Source organism: Etheostoma cragini, chromosome 21 (genome assembly GCF_013103735.1).
Source record: "Etheostoma cragini isolate CJK2018 chromosome 21, CSU_Ecrag_1.0, whole genome shotgun sequence".
Lineage (NCBI taxonomy): Eukaryota > Metazoa > Chordata > Actinopteri > Perciformes > Percidae > Etheostoma > Etheostoma cragini.
The window spans coordinates 11,970,006-11,988,985 of NC_048427.1; the positions used below are offsets into that span (position 1 = coordinate 11,970,006).

Consider the following 18,980-nt stretch of genomic DNA (forward strand, 5'->3'; position numbering starts at 1 on the left):
CTACAGAGCAAGCAACAGTGCAACAGTGGCGAGGGAAAAACTTCCTTTTGGGCAGAAACCTCGGTCAGACCCAGGCTCTTGGTAGGCGGTGTCTGACGACCGGTTGGGATTAGAATGAAGAGTTTATTTGTATTAGTTATTTGTAGCATAGCAGGGCACTGTGCAGCGTTACAAGGCACAGCAGGACGTAGCTGGGCACAGCAGAGCGTAGCAGGATGTAACATGGCATCGCAGGACGTGTAGCGGGACCATGGACAGCTGCTACCCTGATTTTTGGCGTCTCCCTGATCCGAGGAAACATGCTGGGGGGGAAAGAACATAAGGACTAGGTTAGTAATGATGCGGTCAGTGATGTGATGCAGGTAGATTCAGTTGTGGTAAAGGGATGATACTTAAGTTTGATACTGAAATGTGAGCAAAGCTGGTAAACAAACACTAGGACTGTGATAAACAACAGCTGCCATTGAACTCAAATTATCCTCTCCATTTCTTGTTTTTGCTTGGAGAACTTATGATCGTCCTGTGCAATGGACTCGGCAACAAAAACCCAATTTTGACAATCTGTTGCTTTTCTCACAACAAAGGTGGAGGTTTAGATGAGTAAAGATGGAGATACAGGTGTGGAAAATGTCAGACTGTCATTTCCCAAATGATGTCACTCCACCACCAATGGTTTGGATATTGTATGGCTGCTCTAAACCGTTTGTATTAGAGTTGTTTCTTGATTAAGATTTAGAAACTATAAAGCTTGATGAAAAAAATTGTTTCAAAAAGCTTTGACCTTTTATAGGGCTATATAAAAATTCAGGCTATGGCCCATCTTTCTAATAATAATGTACAAGATGCTTGTACATACATAATGCTTGTGTTATAAGGGTTTAGTAAAATTAATCACCACTGTTGTGAATGAGTTTTTTTTTTTAAATCTACTGAGGTTGAGGTGCAATTGTAAATAAATCATCTTAATTGGTTTGATTAGAATTAGACTGTACATTGGTTTGATTTATATTAAAAGTTACTTTCGCAGTAAAGGATCACCAAGGATATTGTTGTTGATGGGGTAGAATTTGGGGCAAAGGTGGTAGCGGAAATATAATGAAGAGCTGTATTCATGTAGAATTTTGAGTTAAGCATACTGCGAAACTTTTCTGTTTACTGGGACTTTATTAAATACATTAAAAAATATATATATTTCAATTTCACTGTATGTGTTGAACGTTTTACTGACAAAACTTGAGATCCTCATAACATACATTGTGAGGGAAACGAAGGCAGTAGAGTGTTACTTTGTCCAGCAGAGAGCGTGTTTTCACGGTCTCTGTGAACCGGAATGATATGGTTTCACCTTGTATGCATATCGCTGTGGAGAGGCACACGTTAGATTTTCACTAGAATTTGACATTCAAATACAGATAAATGCCACTGTAATATTGAAGCGCGATTCTGACTCTTTGTCAAATAGAGAGGAAACATGAAACAAGACGTCAGGATACTCTTATTGGGGGAGCGTAAGTCATTGGCACTGAAAGCTGTAACGTTAACCACAAGCTAAAAGACTAGCTAGCTAGCAAACATTAGCTGCTGTAGCTAACTAACTTCAAACTTGTAGCTGAATTTAGCGTTATGTCGGTTACTCCTGGTGGCATGGTGGTGATAACTGTCTTAATTTGGAAATGTATGCATGTCTAGCTACACTAATATAATCCTATTAGATTAAATGATATGTTTTTTTTATGAAGGGGCCGCTCTACAAATGTTAATTTCCGCAAGACTAATTTAGCAGCTCAGAGTAACTTTGCTTTTAAGTTGTGAATAACGTTAACTGTTAAGGTAATTAACTGCCATAGAGAAGTTACGCTAGTAAACCTGTTATTGTTGTTTTGTCGTCTAACTTATTAGCTGCTTTCCTCTGAAATCCACATTACACAATGAACAGCTGGAGCGTTTTTTAGGTTTTCTGCGAAATAAAACGTTTAAGTTAGAGAGGATAGACATGCTAGCTAGCTAGTAGCTGCAGTCATGAAGTAACGTTAGTACTCTAGGTTACTGTAACAATAGAACAGTTAACGTAACTAACGTTAGTAGCTAGCTACTAAAATTATGAACATGCTTTTTGAAAGTGAGATATTTCCCATTTAACTTCTAAATAAGAGGTAGTTAACCGTTAACTGTTCAGTATGACGGTTTTATGGTGTTTGTGTTTACAACGTGAACAGTGACATTGATTGAGTATTGTCTGGCTAAAAGTCCGTTGTTTAGATGCAATACAATAGTGTTTGCTTCATGCCATATTAGCTGGCAGCACTTAAGACCATATAAGGGGAATCATTTAATCATTTTATATGACAACATAAAGAGTAGTTAACTTACTAGTGCATGCACTTTTACAGTAATCGATATCACTCCATCACACAAGCTAAGTTGGATGAGTCTTTCTCTGCCACCTCCTCCTCATCCTCTTCATATTGTCTCTTCCCACAGCCAAGGTGGGGAAGACTTCGCTTATCATGTCTTTGGTTGGGGAGGAATTCCCAGAAGAGGTAAGTGTTGGTACAAATATTCACTACTGCTGTTTTTTTTTTTTTAACCTAAACGTACTTTTAGCTGGAGGATTCTTTGCACATGTAGCCACCTGACCACCTATCTTGTAGTCTATATTAACCACAGTTGGCTAATTACAGTCACAGTTACTCTACTGTAGGCAGTACTCAGTAAACTGGTTAATTTCTGTGCAGTAAAGAAAACAAATTGTTTCTTGGTAGTGTTCAATGCGTGCAAGCTAATAAGTGTCATTTTCATTTGAAACTTATTTTGAAATATGTAACTCTGTATACTCTCATTGCAAAAATGACTTTCAATGTAGGTTTTTGCCAAGTATTTGTGACTTTTGCAGCATGTTTGGTCATTGTTTGACATGATGACATCAGCCTGCCCTGCTATGTACTATGAGGCCAGTATTGTGTTTTACGGTGTGTTGTTCTAAAAAAAAAAAAAAAAATATTCAGAAAGCCTTTCGGTTTATGGTTTAATTTTGTTCCCCAAAGCCATAATTGTGTGTATGCTTAATGCAAAATAGAAAATGTGTATTTGTGAAATGGGAGGTTGAATTGTTTGATGGTTTTATCTGGGATATGCAATCTCTGACAGGTTCCTCCTAGAGCTGAAGAAATCACTATCCCTGCTGACGTGACTCCTGAGAAGGTGCCCACACACATAGTGGACTACTCAGGTAATATTAGATTAGATTAGATTCAACTTTATTGTCATTACACAGGTACAGTTACAAGGCAACAAAATGCAGTTCGGGTCTAACCAGAAGTGAAATAGCAGTAAGTGCAGGATATACAATGGTTTCATAAGTGCAGGGCATGAATATGTAATGCCCTGAAGGCTTACATGTAGCACCACCAGTATTTACTTCTGTGGGTGTGGGTGGGTGTAGTGTGTGCGTAAGCATGTCTGAATATCTTGACTTTAAGATTTTATTGGTTGTCCTTAACAGAAAAAGAGCAGAGTGATGAAGTCCTTAGAAGTGAGATCATTAAGGTAAGTACACCATACTTCATTGTGGTTTTATATGATTTTACTTCACCAATAAATGAATAAATTGAAGGGGGAAAAATACAGCACTAATTAATAATCTGAACATCATCCGTTTTAACAATCAAGCAATTCTGTGCCCTGATTAAGAATAACATGTTTTGGGTTTTATAAATAAATATAATTGTTTCTTAGGTTTGTCACAATGTTGTTAAGATCATAGTCATATTTCTAAGAAGCCTAGCATTTACGGCGCTTGGGGCCAGCAACCTAATCATCTTCCATTCTTATTTACTTTTGTCATGTTCTGTTTTATTCGTGCAGTGTTGTTTTCTCAAGGATTTTAATAAAAAGTTATACAAGGTTGATAGCATTTTGTGGTTTCTGAGTTTTTGGCCTAAGGTCCCTCACAGCTGTTTTTTCCTCAAACCAAACAGGCTAACGTGGTGTGTGTGGTGTATGATGTCACGAACGATGACACAATAGACAAGGTAGTAACCTGCTACTTGATTTACCTTGTCTTATACTGTTCAAGCATTCCACATAATGCATATCACCTTTACCTAATGCATTTAAAATACAAATAGCACTTTTCTCTGCTTTTGTTTTTCAGATCAAAACTAAATGGATACCTTTAATTAACGGCGACGCAGAGAAAGGGAACAAGTATGTATCAGCTGTTGATGGGTGTGTGCTCTGGGCTTTTCCCAAGGCATTGCCATCTTGCCATTGAACTCCATACTGTCTGCATGCTATGTGGGCAAACTTTGTAGTCTAGGAGTTTGAGCCTGATCTAACATAGCAATAAATCTCCCAGAATATGACCTAAGAGTACATCAGAATGCCAAATATGTAGAACTGTGTGTGCATGCAGTCCACTATTGGAATGTCAGCTGATTTACATTGTATCTTTGTATTGCATGAATACCTGCGTTTACACAGTAGACCACAATAGTGTTATATAGAGAGTTATCCTGTCTCTATATTGTTCTATTAGAGTTCCCATCATCCTCGTGGGAAACAAGTCAGATCTGCGATGTGGGAGCTCAATGGAAACCATTCTTCCCATCATGAACCTGTTCTCTGAGATTGAGACATGCGTTGAGGTGAGACTGAACTCTCTCACAGACATATTGAGTCTGCTAATTACTGCACCCTAGCTCTTTGATACAAATATGTACACATGGCCACATTATCTGGTCTTAAGTTTGGTTAGAAATTGTATCTGAAATATCCTTTTTTTTCTTTTTCTTTTTCAAGTGTTCTGCAAAGAACCTGAAAAACATATCAGAGCTGTTCTACTATGCACAGAAGGCAGTTCTTCACCCTACTGCACCTCTTTATGACCCTGAGGACAAACAGGTCAGCTATTTTTTGAAATGTGATGCCAAATGTGGAGTCAGCTGTCTGTCTCTCTCAGTCCACTCATTTACATATGTGCATGCAAATGATCATACTGTTTTTGTCCTCCAATATTCTTCACCAGCTAAAACCAGCGTGCGTCAGAGCCCTTAGCAGAATATTCTTCATTTCAGACCAGGACAATGACCGTATCCTCAGTGACGCAGAACTCAACTGCTTTCAGGTGCCAGCTACAATCACTTAAAGTTCTGTCTTCACAGTCATTGTTTGAACCAAAGCTCTTTGTTTGCTGTATAAAAAAATCCATCCATCTTATGTGTAGAAATCTTGTTTTGGGAATCCTCTGGCACCTCAAGCCTTAGAAGATGTGAAGACAGTAGTTTGGAAGAACACCAGTGATGGGGTGCAAGACAACGGCCTGACCCTAAATGGTAAAAATTACTCAGGAATGAGAACATGCAAATTTAAACTCTGTTGTCAGCATTGCCACACTTAACTAATGGCAAGTATTTTATCTCCCCTTTTTTCAGGTTTCTTGTTTCTTAATACGTTATTTATCCAGAGGGGCCGACATGAAACCACATGGACTATACTCAGGAAGTTTGGATATGACGACAACCTTGATCTGACTGATGATTACCTTTACCCTGTGTATGTCAAATGACACTATTGTACTTCAGCTGTCAACTCCAATGTAATTTTAATATTGCTTATAACTATAGCATTAAAGCGGGTTGTATTGCAATAGTTTTGGAGACTACAGATCCCTGTCCCTGTTTTCTACCTAGTCATCTATCTCCGACCCAACTATGTATCCTGTGTTTTTCCTGCATTTCTGTTTGGTGGTGCCTTTGTTGTGTTTGTACACACTAGTCATGAATGCCCAGGTATCTAAATATGTAATTGTTGTTTTTCTGTTGTCAGACTACAAGTTCCCAGTGGCTGCACCACAGAGCTCAATCATTTAGGCCACCAGTTCCTCCAGCGGCTCTTTGACAAGTATGATGAAGTAAGTAGCAATCCGGGCTGCCTATGGTCACAATGTCACACTGGACAGGAGAGTGTAACTCTTAAGTTAAATATTGTGGGAAATTTATTTTTTGTGTGCGTTTGTTGTGTGTTGAATGTATAAGTGGCAAAAGCCTTTAAATTGCTGTAAATATTAAGTAGCGGCTGTCAGTTTTCTGCTTGGCCCGTTCAGTAATCGAGGGTTTCCTTCCTTTTTGTGACCTGAACTGACCTGTTTTCCCTCTCAGGACAAAGACTCTGCCCTGTCACCGGCAGAGCTTAGGAACCTGTTTTGCGTATGTCCTTACTTACCATGGGGTGCAGAGTTGTACATGACTGTCCCAACCACAGACAAGGGCTACATCTCATACCACGGCTACCTTTGTCAGTGGACGTACGTATCGCACACAATTGTTATTTATTTTGTTGTGTTTGCATGCTCTAGTTTTACACATTTGTGCACTTAAAAGCAATTGTAGACAGTTCAAAGGTCACATGTATCGCAATCCCTTCACATGCAGGCTCTCTGCGTACTTTGACATCCACCATTGCCTGGAGCACCTAGGATACCTAGGCTACCCTAACCTCACTGAGCAGGAGTCACAGACTGCTGCAATCACAGGTGTGTTTGCGTAATTTATTCTTCCTATGGAACATGGGAGTTACTGTGACTTACTGTACATCCTCTTTGAACTTAAATCCCAGTCTCATAGTTAACCCCTGTTCTGTAGGAGGATTACTCGTTTAAATCCTGTCCGCTGCTTCCTAATAAGCCTTCATACTTGTACATTTGTCCTTGAGATGTGAGTAGTAGTTTGAGTTTATAAATTGCACCTGTGTCAATACATTTATGAATGGTTTGAAATAGTGCACTCCTCACACATTTTTTTCTTGTATTTGTTATGAGCACTAACTAAAAGAATAATGATTACTGATTATGTTGTTCTGTTACTTTGATGTATACAGTAGTAGTGTCTCTGTGCTTCTTAGTACCAGTAAGAAGTTTGGACATTCTTACTTGAATGGGAAAGCGTGTCCAACCTTTTGACTGGTTCTATACTGTGTGTAAGCTAAAGGCCGTCTAAGGCCACGTTGTCAGGAATGTTAGTACAAGATGTGTGATGTAATAGGTCTCACTGCTGCTAACCACACACATTATGTCTTGGAGGTGAGCGTCTTTAGGTGATCCCGCAGTAGATGTCAGAATAGCCTGAAGGACACAAAGATTAAACGACCTTGTAATAAGGAGACTAGTTACTGGTTGTAGCATGTGCTTAGTTGCTGTGTTTTTTGGTGCCAACTCAACCTTTCATTAATTAGTACTAATGTTAATTGTCATCGTAGTGTTTTATTTTTAGCAATGCTAGCAGTATCGGTCTTAGAAAGGCAATATCAGTTGGTAGATCTAATCGCCTGTCAGTTAGGTTTATAGTCAAATAGGTTGGTCCTTAGTCAAATATCTCAACAAGTGTTGGATGGATTGCTACAGTGTTTGGCTCAGACATTCATTGTCCATTGAAGACCAATCCTAAGGCTTTGGTTATTACGTGATCAATATATGAGTCATGTCTGACAGTATAGAGGGGTGCAATTTCATTTCTAGTCAAATTTTAGGTTATGCCTACATGTCTTGTGACTATGTGTCATGTGTCCTCTGACTTTAAACCTTCTGATTTTTGTGCCTACACAGACTGGATTGATAGACCCTGTACTTACAGTATATGTGTGCACCTGCATTATACTTTAAGCCGTGTTGTTTTACTTTGTTGAAAGCCCTTAACTGCCACAATAGGTCACTTTATCTAACTTTTGAAGTGGATCAATATATTTACTTATTTTACTTTAGTGTGAAATAAATGTAATGCAATTAAGTGGCCTTCATGTAAAAGGTATTTTTTTGCTGTAATACATTTAAACCCAGAGAGTGTGGGTCACTGATTATCTGACAAACTAAGTTGAAAAGATAGAAAGTACCTCTTTTTTGCAAGCCGGGCTTATTTTCATTATGTGCTGACATCCCTTTACAGCAACACTTTAGTAACAAGCTTTACTGATTAGATCTGAGATGCCGCAGTTACAAATCCTCAAGGATAAACAGGTTAACACGAGTGATGGGATTTGCCTGCTGGGCTGCCGTAGCCTCTATGCTCTGTTTGGTGTCCAAGACAAAGCAAGCAGTGATCAACCAGGAAAGAACAGACTCGTTGGTTGCATAGCAGAAGAACTGAAATAACAACTGCTGGGACGTGTTGATCTTGCTCAGCTGGTGCAGAAATTACATCTTCTGCTTTAGGGATGTTGTCCTCCGACTTCAGGGCTAATAATAATATTACCTGGAAAATGATGAGCTCTATCTTTGCCTAGCAAATAGTGGAAATTAGGAGGCTTCAGGCATGGTGCAGTTTTACATTTATATAATACTTGATTTCATACATTGTACACATTTCCTCCAGGGCAGCATTTTAGGCTCACACATTTCTTTCTTTAATCCCTTTTTTTAACAATTGATATGCAATCAAATTCTAACTGACAGAATGGCAGCCCTGTCCGTTTGTTATGCACTGTGTTTATGTTTTGTGTTACTGCTTATTTATATATGCACAGTAACACAGGCGAAAAAGGAGGACCTGGTGAAGCGCCAGACACAGCGGTCAGTGTTTCTCTGCAAGGTGATCGGACCGCGGGGGACGGGCAAGACAGCCTTTCTCCAGGCCTTTGTGGGCCGCAACGTTGTGGTATGGCACCATCTGCTGCTAGTCTGGAGCTGAAAATTTTTTAAAACGTGATACACTTGTACTAGTCGGCATAATGAACGTTGCTAAGTAGTGACTCTTTTTCTGGATTTTTTCATTTTCTTATAGAATAAGGGAAATTCCAGCAGTGCCTTCTCCCCCTATGCCATAAACACTGTACAGGTCAGCAACCAGGAGAAGTACCTAATCGTAAGTAGCTCCCATCCTGATCTTAATGCTTGCTGACCCATAACCTCTGACCCTGACTAAAGCCTGAGTACCACACTCTTCTCCTCCCTGTGCAGCTCAATGAGGTGGATGTGGAGGTGGAGTTCCTGAAGGCATCAGATGCCTCCTGTGATGTTGCTTGTCTCATGTACGACTCCAGTGACCCGCATTCCTTCGACTATTGTGCCAGTATATACAAGGTCAGTGACAGCAAAAGTTACAGGACCATTTAAAAGATGAAACTGGTATTCATTTATTATCATTTTTAGTTATTGCTATTCACAAAGGCTGCATATCGGTTTGTACTGGTGTTTGCACGCAACCTAATAAATAATGCAGTATTACAGCTTACTTTCTACCACCTATTTTACTGATTACGCCGCGCCAACTACAGCCATGACCGGAAGCATTATGTTTTGGGGTTCTCCGTCAGTCCCTTTTTGATAACCCAATGTCTCAGGAACCCCTGGAGGGAAGTTCTAAAAATTAGGCAAAAATGGCCCCTTGAGTTCAAGAATGAACTGATTTAGATTTTGGTGGTCAAAGTTAAGATTCTTTGTTTAAGAAGGCCAATGGTGTTGGCCGTCTATTTTTTTAACCAATTGAGATTATTGTGATCTCTTGTTTATGTTGTGATTTAAATAAAGAAAAAAAAATTAACTGAACCTTTTTTATTTCTGGTCATTTCCATAATGGGTTTAGAAATTACCAATGTGGGCGGCCGGTTAGCTCAGTTGGTAGAGCGGGCGGCCATATATAAAGCATTACTTCTCTACGCAGCGTGCCTCTCCCCTTTAATGTTTCCAGCTGTCCTGTCAAATAAAGGCCTAAAAATGGTTATCTTTAAAAATATATAAAAAAAGACCAATGTGTATGGGAACTGACAATAAAGGTAACGCCTAACGTGTGTGGCAATATGTAAAAGGTTAGTCTGGAGGCTGCCCTGTTTCCAGAATAAAGATCTCCTGAAAATAAAATGTAATCGGGGATCCTTAAATACAAAATGGTATCAAATGGTATGTCAGAAGAATAATAACGGGATTAAACCACCAATAAAAAAATATTCTGAAAATAGGTATTTATTCAGATCAAGGTGTTTACAAGAATAACTTTGTTTTGTTTTGGACAGTTATGCTAATTACTAGTGGAATAAAAGGCTCCATACCAAAAGGTATTGTTTTTACCTGCTTACTGCCGGGCACTCTCAACAGAAACTAAATAAAAAGAACATTTAACCCTTCAAACTTTGACAGATCTGTGTCCCTGTATGAGTCATGATGGTTATTTAGACTTCAAATAGTTTGCATTAATTGTGTATTACAATAAAGGTTACCTGGATTTCATTATGACTTAAAAACAAGGTAGATTCTCTTCTCTCAACTGAATTTTTCCCTCGTTATTCTTACTTAGCAACACTACATGGAGAGCAACATCCCATGTGTGCTGGTCGCCTCCAAGGTGGACCTTCCTGAGGTCAAGCAGTTCCACGGGATGACTCCAGCAGAGTTCTGTTATAAACACCAACTGCCTCCACCGCTGCCCTTCTCCAGCCTGTTCCTCGACTCCTCTAGCAAGAACATCTACACCAGGCTCGCCTGGGCAGCAGTGTACCCGTACGTACTACTAAGATAAACCACTGCTCTTAAGAAACATTGAAAACACGGAAAATATAAAGTTCAGTTAAAGGAAAATATTGCTTAAAACATTTAGTGATTAAAATGTGATAGGTAGATATGTATGTCATTTGATTTGCTTATGATATTCGCTGTGTTGCTTTGTGTGGTTAACCCTCGATGATGATGTCCCCCCCCCCCAATCTCCAGACACCTGAATGGCTCAGACATGAGCAACACATCCTTCTGGCTGAGAGTGGCGTTGGGCTCGGCTGTGGTTGCCGTTCTCGGCTTTGCTATCTACAGATCTGTTGCCAGACTGAAATGATGATCAACAACCAGCTGAGCTTCTTTCTTTTTTTAACAATCCAACTTTCCCTCGATCCATCCATCAAGACCGAACCTCAGAGACCAGATCCACCATATTGTTTTACCTTTTAAGGCTCCCAGGAAACTCTTCATACATCTGCCCTTCTTTACTTTGTCCTACCCTCAGAGTCAGCTGATCACAACAGTCCAAAGGCAATTGGAAGCTATTGATCATATTATTCCCCACGCTGCTGTGCCCAGCTTTTTCTGCCTTATATTGTAAAACCAGGAAAAGTAGGAGTTTGCCTGACAGTGCTCTGTGCATTGAAATGGAAAGTGAACTGTTCACATCCAAACAGGTGCTTAATAATAGAGGAGGAAATGCAGCAAGACAGTTGTGTCTGAGCTAAGCTTACTCATTGATTATCTTTTACATGCATATGGTGAGATTGGAGAGTTTTTATATACATGCAGTGTTTCCTAAGCATTATATAGGAAAATGCCAAATTGACTAGACTGACGAACCAAATGGCAGCATATGGAGCATTTCCAACTGAGCAAACATCCTGATTGGCTGCCACTGAATCTCTTGCTGGAGCTCCCCCATGAACTACAACCTCCCTTCTGACCATGCCTCCACATATACTGGATGTTCATATAGATTTGCCAAATAACTCCAGCAGCAATGAGTAGTCATAGCATGTTATTTGCCCCTTAGGCATAATATTTTGCTTGAGAATTAAACATTTTAATGTTTTAGCAGTACGGCCTCCGGCCACTGATCTGCTGTTGCAGGGATGTGCATGAATAAGAATGGCAGTTTGTTTATGCAAGAAATCTGAAAATAATTTATCCTGTAAACGGAGGCCAAGCAAACCTTAAAATGACACAGGTAAAGACAAATTTGGTCAAACGAATTCTTCTGTTCACATTGAAAGTGAAGTAATTAATTTCAATACAGACTGAAATAGATATGCGATTTATTTTTGTTCACATACACCTGACACTGTGCATTCTCTTTGACCTTGTTACACAATCGTCAATGTATTGTTTTCCAACATGTCATTTATGTTATGTATGTTTTATTGCTTAATTTAGCTGGGGACCTGCTGTTTCTGCAGAAATCACTTCTGTGACTTTTAAAATATTGCTGTTTCTGTTTTAAATTGAACTGATTTAGATTCTAAATAAAAGACCAGACTAGATTGGGTGGGGACCTTTTGCCCCCAAAGACATTATGGATGTTGGAATGAAAGATCAATGATTTATGTTAATATGTTGGACAGTTGGTGCCTTTTTTCCATATTTAACTTGTTGATTGTTGTAGCTAATTTTTATGCCTTATAAATTCTGACAGGAGTTTGTCTTTTTTTATTTTGCATTAATACATACCTATCAGACTTCAGAGAATGAGGCATTACTATGTAGAAGTGTTAACAATATCGTTAATGTTCCAGATACCATATCATTTTATTCACTAAACGTTTGTTGCTTAAGGTAATGGGTTACAAAGGTATTCTGCTGTGCTGTCAACATTCATGTTGGATTACTATGTTTTGACATCAATTACTGACCTTTTGCACATAGCCTGTCAAAATGCAAGAAGACTGTGCCTTGGCGCGTCTGGATGCCCTGCTTTGATCCTTCAGCCAGAACACTTTGATTATAAGGTTAGTTTGATGATCGTACACCTGTCTTAAAGGATGATAATGGATAACCGTGTGTGGGGGGAAATTTGTGTGTTTGATCTTGACTTTCATCAGTTTGACTCCAGTCTGTCTGCGTCTTGTTCCCAACTGCAGTGAGGAGGAGACGCCTGTTCTTGCAAGACACCACAAGATGGCATCGTTGCATGTCAGGTGAGAGGCAGGGTAGTCGGCAAAGCCGCCACCTCGCTACGCTGCAGCCAGTTTAAGGAAAGAGCATTTTGGGATATTGAGTCCAGTTTGTATGTACTAGAACCACCACAGGAAAAAAAAACTATAACCGCTGACATTTGATGCCTTGTGATTAGGGCCGTTATTGAATACATAAAAATTTTTAGACCAGTACAAAGCACTTAACTCTCGGCCTTGTTTACCACAGCCAGGTTCCCTTTAGGGACTTCATCCCTGTGCACTTTTGTTTCATAGTAGAGTTTTAATAATAACCGGTCGTTTACTTTACATCGCGAAGTGGCCTAAAAGCCCTTGTCTGTCTCCATGACTAGTTGGTAAAAGCAATTGTTATTTAGAGACCACGATTCTAGTCAATGATATAACCTGATGTTTAACACTCATATAGTTAAACTAATAACAACTTGCAGTCGTCCTAAGTTCCACTAGTTTTGTGTTGCATGTACACTTACGTGGATCAGCCTCTGCAACAGAATATCAGCCCTCCTTGGTGCTTCTGCAGGTGGCCTTGTATGCAACTTCTTTGTGCACAATAACTAATTTCATTCCGCAGTCTAACGGTTATCATGTCCAAGATAGGCTATATATATATATATATATATATATATATATATATATATATATATATATATATATATATATATATATATATATATATATATATATATATATATATATATATATATATATATATATTCACACACACAAATGAATTAGAAAATGGTATTGGGCAGTTTAGTAGATTAGGCCTATTAATCTTTAATATGCACATAATCCATCCACTACACCAATCATATTACGCACGCGTAAAATGCGCGCAGTAAATTGACCAACACATTTAGTAGAAGATCACAAAGGTTTATTGAATTGCAGTATATAAACAAGTCTTCAAAAGTGACTGAACACAGTGGGATGTTTGAATGTTATGAATAGTCTGAACATGAGGAAATAAACAGATGGAGCTTGAATGACAACTATAGAGCCTTAAGGAATCTTGTTGAGGTCTACAGGTAAAGGCTCACCAATGCTGCATTGTCACATTTGTAATTTCAGTATGACCCCGTGCACTAGCAATATCCATAAGATCAACTGTATGTACATTTTTGTTTACCTTTTCAGCAAGAACTTGGTCTATACGTATCCAAGGATCAGACAGAAATGAACAGTATTATTAACGCCAACTAAAAATGCTCAATTGTTTCTACAGCGTGTATGCTATAGTGCAATGGAGAGAAAACTACTGGTATAAGTTTGCAAGACCTTACAAAAATAATACATTTACGAAAACATTTCCTTAAGTATTTACATTGACTTTGTCTCTGATATTGTCCTTTTACTTCTTCTTTGCGGTTTTGGCTGCCTTTTTGGGCGTCTTTGCCTTGGGCTTGGCTGCCCTCTTTGCTGGTTTTGCCTTGGGCTTGGCCGCCTTGGGTTTCTTAGCTGGTGCCTTTTTGGGTTTCGTTGGTGTCACCTTTTTCACGACCTTTTTCACTTTCTTTGCAGCTGCCTTTTTGGTTTTTTCCGGCGTCTTGGCCACCTTCTTGGGCTTCGCCGCTTTCTTGGGTTTGGAGGGCTTCACTGCCTTCTTTGCTTTGACAGGTGCCGGTGCCTTGGTTGACTTTTTGGAGTCCTCTGGTTTGTTCAACCTGAAGGATCCGGACGCGCCGACGCCTTTGGTGTGGCGCAGAATCCCGATTGCCACCATCCTCTTCAGGGCCAGTTTAATCTGCACATCGGCGTTCTCGCCCACCTTATAGTTCTTCCTCACGTACTTCTGGATGGATTGTCGGGACGCTCCACTCCGAGTGGCGTCGTGAACGATGGCCGCTTTTATCATCTCCGAGTACTTGGGATGAGAAGCTGCTTTCTTGGGCTTTGCTGCCTTTTTGGCTTTGGCTGGAGTTGCCGACGTCTCTGCCATGGTTACTTCTGTTTGGAGTTAGTTATCAAAAAAAGTCCAAGTGTGTAAATTCACCCGGCTCAGCTGGTACACCGGAGCGTCAGAAACAACGAAAAATACCAGAAATAAAGCTTTATCCGCAGACAGACCGAGTTGTGAAACAACGTCTCACTTACTGCTTTCACAGTAAAAAAGAATGATATGACTGTCCACACACTGTGACGCGTCAGTACACCGGATCACTTAAGTGTCTTATTCCACAGGCGCCTCGGTGAGCCTATGAAGCCTATCTGCGGACGTGATTGAGAACACCAACTGCCAGCAGCTGATCTAGCGGACTCCATGGAACTGGCGCCGTCCCGTTTGTGTTTCTTCATCCTCCAACTCCTGACAAATATAAAAGCTACGGCGGAGTACTGATCCACAAAACATGATGTGCTGATAGCAGAGACATTAGGCTTCACAGGGACACACTTTTTTCCCTTCATCCGCGCCGGCGAACAACTTTTATTCTAGGAAAACCCGCTGGAAGTAATGCGGGCTGTGAACAATTTTGCACAATTCGCGTTGAATTGACCCAAACAGACTGAACCTGTGGCAAAATCATCCTATGCATATCGAAATTGTATCTATGCTTAAACGGATGCACGCGGGTTGGTCGGATTCTGGATCTGTTTTTGCTTTTAATACAGCGAAACATTTTCCCAACTAACACAGTCCGGCCATTGACTTTGAGTGACGTGGTCGAGATTATTTGCTGTTAAACCTCATATAAATTAAATGTCACAATATTTAAGTTACAGGGGACACTCGGGACGATGATATGGTTTCATTTGGGTTGGAATACGGTGGATGGGGTTGCTGTGTGAGCTGTTTTTGGACAGAATTGGTTATAACTGTCACTATGGCAGTCCCCATTTGAGCTTCATTGTCAGGAAAGTTGCCAACATCTCCAAAGATCAGGGACTCGGATACCGGATCAAAAAATGGATCACTATATATCTGATAGAGGTGCTGTGTGACCAGGTGTGAGTCCAGCTGCAAGGGGGACTGCAGCCGAAACCAAAGTCCTTCAATATAGGGCGCAGTGATGGCTTTCTTTTGTTCAGGAACTGGCGCATCAGCCCACAGTCAATAACAGGTTTGACATTTGGCTTTCCTCATTTTTATGAGGGGCTATGCTGTCGGTCCTTAAAAAAAAACAAAAAAACATTTAAATTACAAACTTTACTGTATTTCCCCTGTATTATTTCTTATTTTAATATCAGGTTTGATGTCCCTCCCTGCAACGCCATTTTGATTCCTATGAAAGTCAGCCACTGGAGTAGCCTAGTGCTTTTCTCCGACTTTTGTGGCATGCTTTTCTGAGTTCTTGAACACTATTTCTGGATAATAACCGACTGTCATCATAGTCAATGGTGCCAAACAACACCAGGCTGTTTGTCAGAGAGGTGGTCCTCTAGACTACAGTGGGATACTGACCATTTTGAAGCAATGAAGTGACCTCTTGTCAAATAACACGATGCCCAATTTCCTTTATATTTGGGCATCTTGATATATCATAATGTATTTAGTTTATTTTAGCCATTTTACATAAATTGTGTAAATAATCCAAATAAAGTTTAATTTAGTAAAGTATATCAGTGCCTCTGCCCGTTCATCTCCACCTGTGTCCTCACAGTGAGTTGATGACTGTTTTGTTTTTTGGTGCCTGTGGGTGCGTTTTACAGGGAGGGTGGGAGGGTGGGTGGGTTAGTGGGTTAGTGTGCGAGGAGAGATTGAATGAGTGAAAACAAGGAGGGAGTGAATGAATGAATGTTTTTTTTCAAATGGCACCGAAGAGGGAGGGAGTAGATGAAAGGGTGAGTAGTAGCCTACACAGCACAAGTGCACAAGAGGGAGGGGGATGAATAGATGATGGGAGGGAAGATGAATGAGTGAATAAAGCGCCTAAGGAGGGCTGAAGTGACTGAGTGAATGCAATTATTTGTGTGGCGCAACTGAATGAGTGAATAAAGGAGGGAGGAGCATAATTAGGCGCTGCATATGTATAGCCTACTGTAGTCTCTATGATAAGATGAACACCATGTCTATTGTTTGCGAGTCCTATTCGGGCCATGTGTTGCAGCAACAGCTTCGGCTTGTTTGGGTAATTTTGGGATATAGGTTATTGGTCCGATGTTTTTGTTATCGTTTGTCCTGAGTGATGTGTTATTGTCTTCGCATGTGCCCCGTTAAGGAAGCGTTACTGTAAAGCAGTCCCAAACAGGCCACTCCCTTTCTCCGCCGACAGAGGGACGTTCTCCAAACTGACTGGACCTCCCGAGCCATGCGTGCTCACCGCACAATTTCAATAGTCAGTAAAATGAGATGCGCCTTAATGACCAGTACATCATATGCTGCAGCGCCTCCCTGTTTCACACGTGACTACTAATTGGACACAGGCTAATTCATAGTTTTCGATCTCTAGGGATTGGTCTAGAATTGTCCCTGCCAGAATTACACTCTGCTGTGTTTTTTTTTTAGGACTGGTGTCTTTGTTGCAGTGGTGGAAAAAAAGTATTCAGAGCTTTTACTTGATGAAAAGTAACAATAGTCGAATGTACAATTACTAAAAGTCCTTCATTCAAAACCTTACAAAAGTAATAGTATCTAAATATACTTAGGCCTACCAAAAGTAAAAGTACTCATTACGCAGAATGGCCCATTTCAAAATCTTGTATATTTTATAACTGTACTATAATTATTGAGGCATTAATGTGTTTATCACTTTAATGTTGCAGCTGGTAAAGGGGGAGCTATTTTGAATTACTTTGTATACTTCTGGGTAGCTTCACTTATTTAAGTTGGAATTTATTTGTTGATTTATATTTTGTATTAATAATCTAAATCATCCGCATGCAAAATAATAATGTCAAAAAATGTAATGTTTGGAAAAAAAGTCCAATGTTTTCTGTTCTTTTGTAGTTGAAGTATAAAGTATACATCAAATGGAAACAATCAAGTAAAGTATGTCCTTCAGCATGGTTATGGAGTAAATGTACTTAGTTACATTCCACCACTGCTTTGTGGTGTGGCCAGAGCACAGAATGTTAGTTGTTTAATCAATTAGTTGATTGGCAGAAATGATTCCTTGCCTTTTCTTTGGGTGTGTATGCACCTCTGCTGCCAAAACACTGATATCTAGCTTTCCAGTTGTATCATTAGTCGTGCCAATACCTGAGATGTATTTAGCTTGCGTAATGTTTAACCCAGCGCTGGTTTATTTGCTAGTAGTTGGAGAGAGTCGAGTGGGAGGTATTTTACACATGTATTTACAGAAGACAGATACTCCATTCGGTAAGGAGAGATTTAGCATTGCACCTCTAAATTTATCTGATGCCAGTTTGTAATTTTAGCATTCAGGGTGACATCACCCACCATTTTGCTACTGGAGGCATCCGTGTGCTCCATATTAGGGCTTTGGATCCCAAACCATCGAGCACATGATCACAGTGTGCTCGCTAAAAGCATTCTTTATGAGTTGCCTTGATTTGAAGACTGTCTCCTTGTTGACACTGATGTTGAAAGTCAGATAAGAAGAAATTAAATCAGATCTTTTTTCATTTACTTAGGTGGCCAGATAAGGTCTGGAGACAGGTTTTAGATTAGATAATTTCTTATTTTTCTGCTACGAACACTGTTTCTTTCAAGCTTTATCGGTGTAGGTCTGCATATTTCACACTATAACGACTCAGTAAACTAAAGACTATACTGCACACTAAAATTCGGGAAAATAATTATCACTCAATCAATCACTTAGCCACAATTACACATAAATTAAGTTTGCACTAGTTTGGGATCATGGGCAGTATTGTTTTTTCAAGGATGTAGATTTGTCATACCCATTTGATGTATTGCTGTGTCATTTTGTTTAAGACTTTGTCAGCTACGGTCCTGTTTAAAATAAAAATAATTAGTAATAGATTACCTTTAATAATTAAAATAAATAAAATGAATCTTCCCTCTAATATAAAATCACTGTCGTTGAGGATGTACGTTTCAGTGAGCTATTCCTCGCTAGCAAAATGAGACATGACATATTGAGCCCATTGCCTTTTGTGTGTCATGTCATGAGAGTTCATGTTTTCTTTGTTCTTTACTACTCAAGAAATATGAGACTGATATGTGGAGGGGGAAATCCACAAAATTATGTAACAAAATAACAGTTGATATCAGCTTCAGCTGTTGACTGCAGTTAAAGTTATTTAACTAGATGTTTGTGTTTTCATTTGGTTTTCAGTCTATAGCAGTGTTTTGAGTAAAACTAACAGAAAAAGATAAAACAGTAAAACATGTGCAATTAAAATTATAGTAGGCCTAGTTTAGACCAGTTGCATCTTTCCTACTTGCA

The 18,980-nt window shown here is 39.6% G+C and overlaps 2 protein-coding genes across 2 annotated transcripts; one reads left to right on the forward strand and one right to left on the reverse strand.

Moving 5' to 3' along the window:
- The first annotated feature begins 1,264 nt into the window (after positions 1-1,264).
- Positions 1,265-12,018, forward strand: rhot2 (ras homolog family member T2). The gene is made up of 19 exons (XM_034860639.1): positions 1,265-1,508; positions 2,482-2,540; positions 3,148-3,229; positions 3,503-3,546; positions 3,978-4,031; positions 4,154-4,206; positions 4,538-4,646; positions 4,801-4,902; positions 5,027-5,125; positions 5,225-5,333; positions 5,433-5,553; positions 5,827-5,911; positions 6,159-6,304; positions 6,432-6,532; positions 8,515-8,645; positions 8,772-8,852; positions 8,948-9,070; positions 10,281-10,483; positions 10,694-12,018. Exons 1-19 carry the CDS (start codon positions 1,472-1,474, stop codon positions 10,809-10,811), a joined length of 1,857 nt encoding a protein of 618 aa, XP_034716530.1. The 5' UTR covers positions 1,265-1,471; the 3' UTR covers positions 10,812-12,018.
- Positions 12,019-13,529: 1,511 nt separating this feature from the next.
- LOC117937111 (histone H1.0-B) lies at positions 13,530-14,851 on the reverse strand. The gene has a single exon (XM_034860811.1). The coding sequence runs from the start codon at positions 14,606-14,608 to the stop codon at positions 14,021-14,023; it is 588 nt and encodes a 195-aa protein (XP_034716702.1). The 5' UTR covers positions 14,609-14,851; the 3' UTR covers positions 13,530-14,020.
- Positions 14,852-18,980: the final 4,129 nt, after the last annotated feature.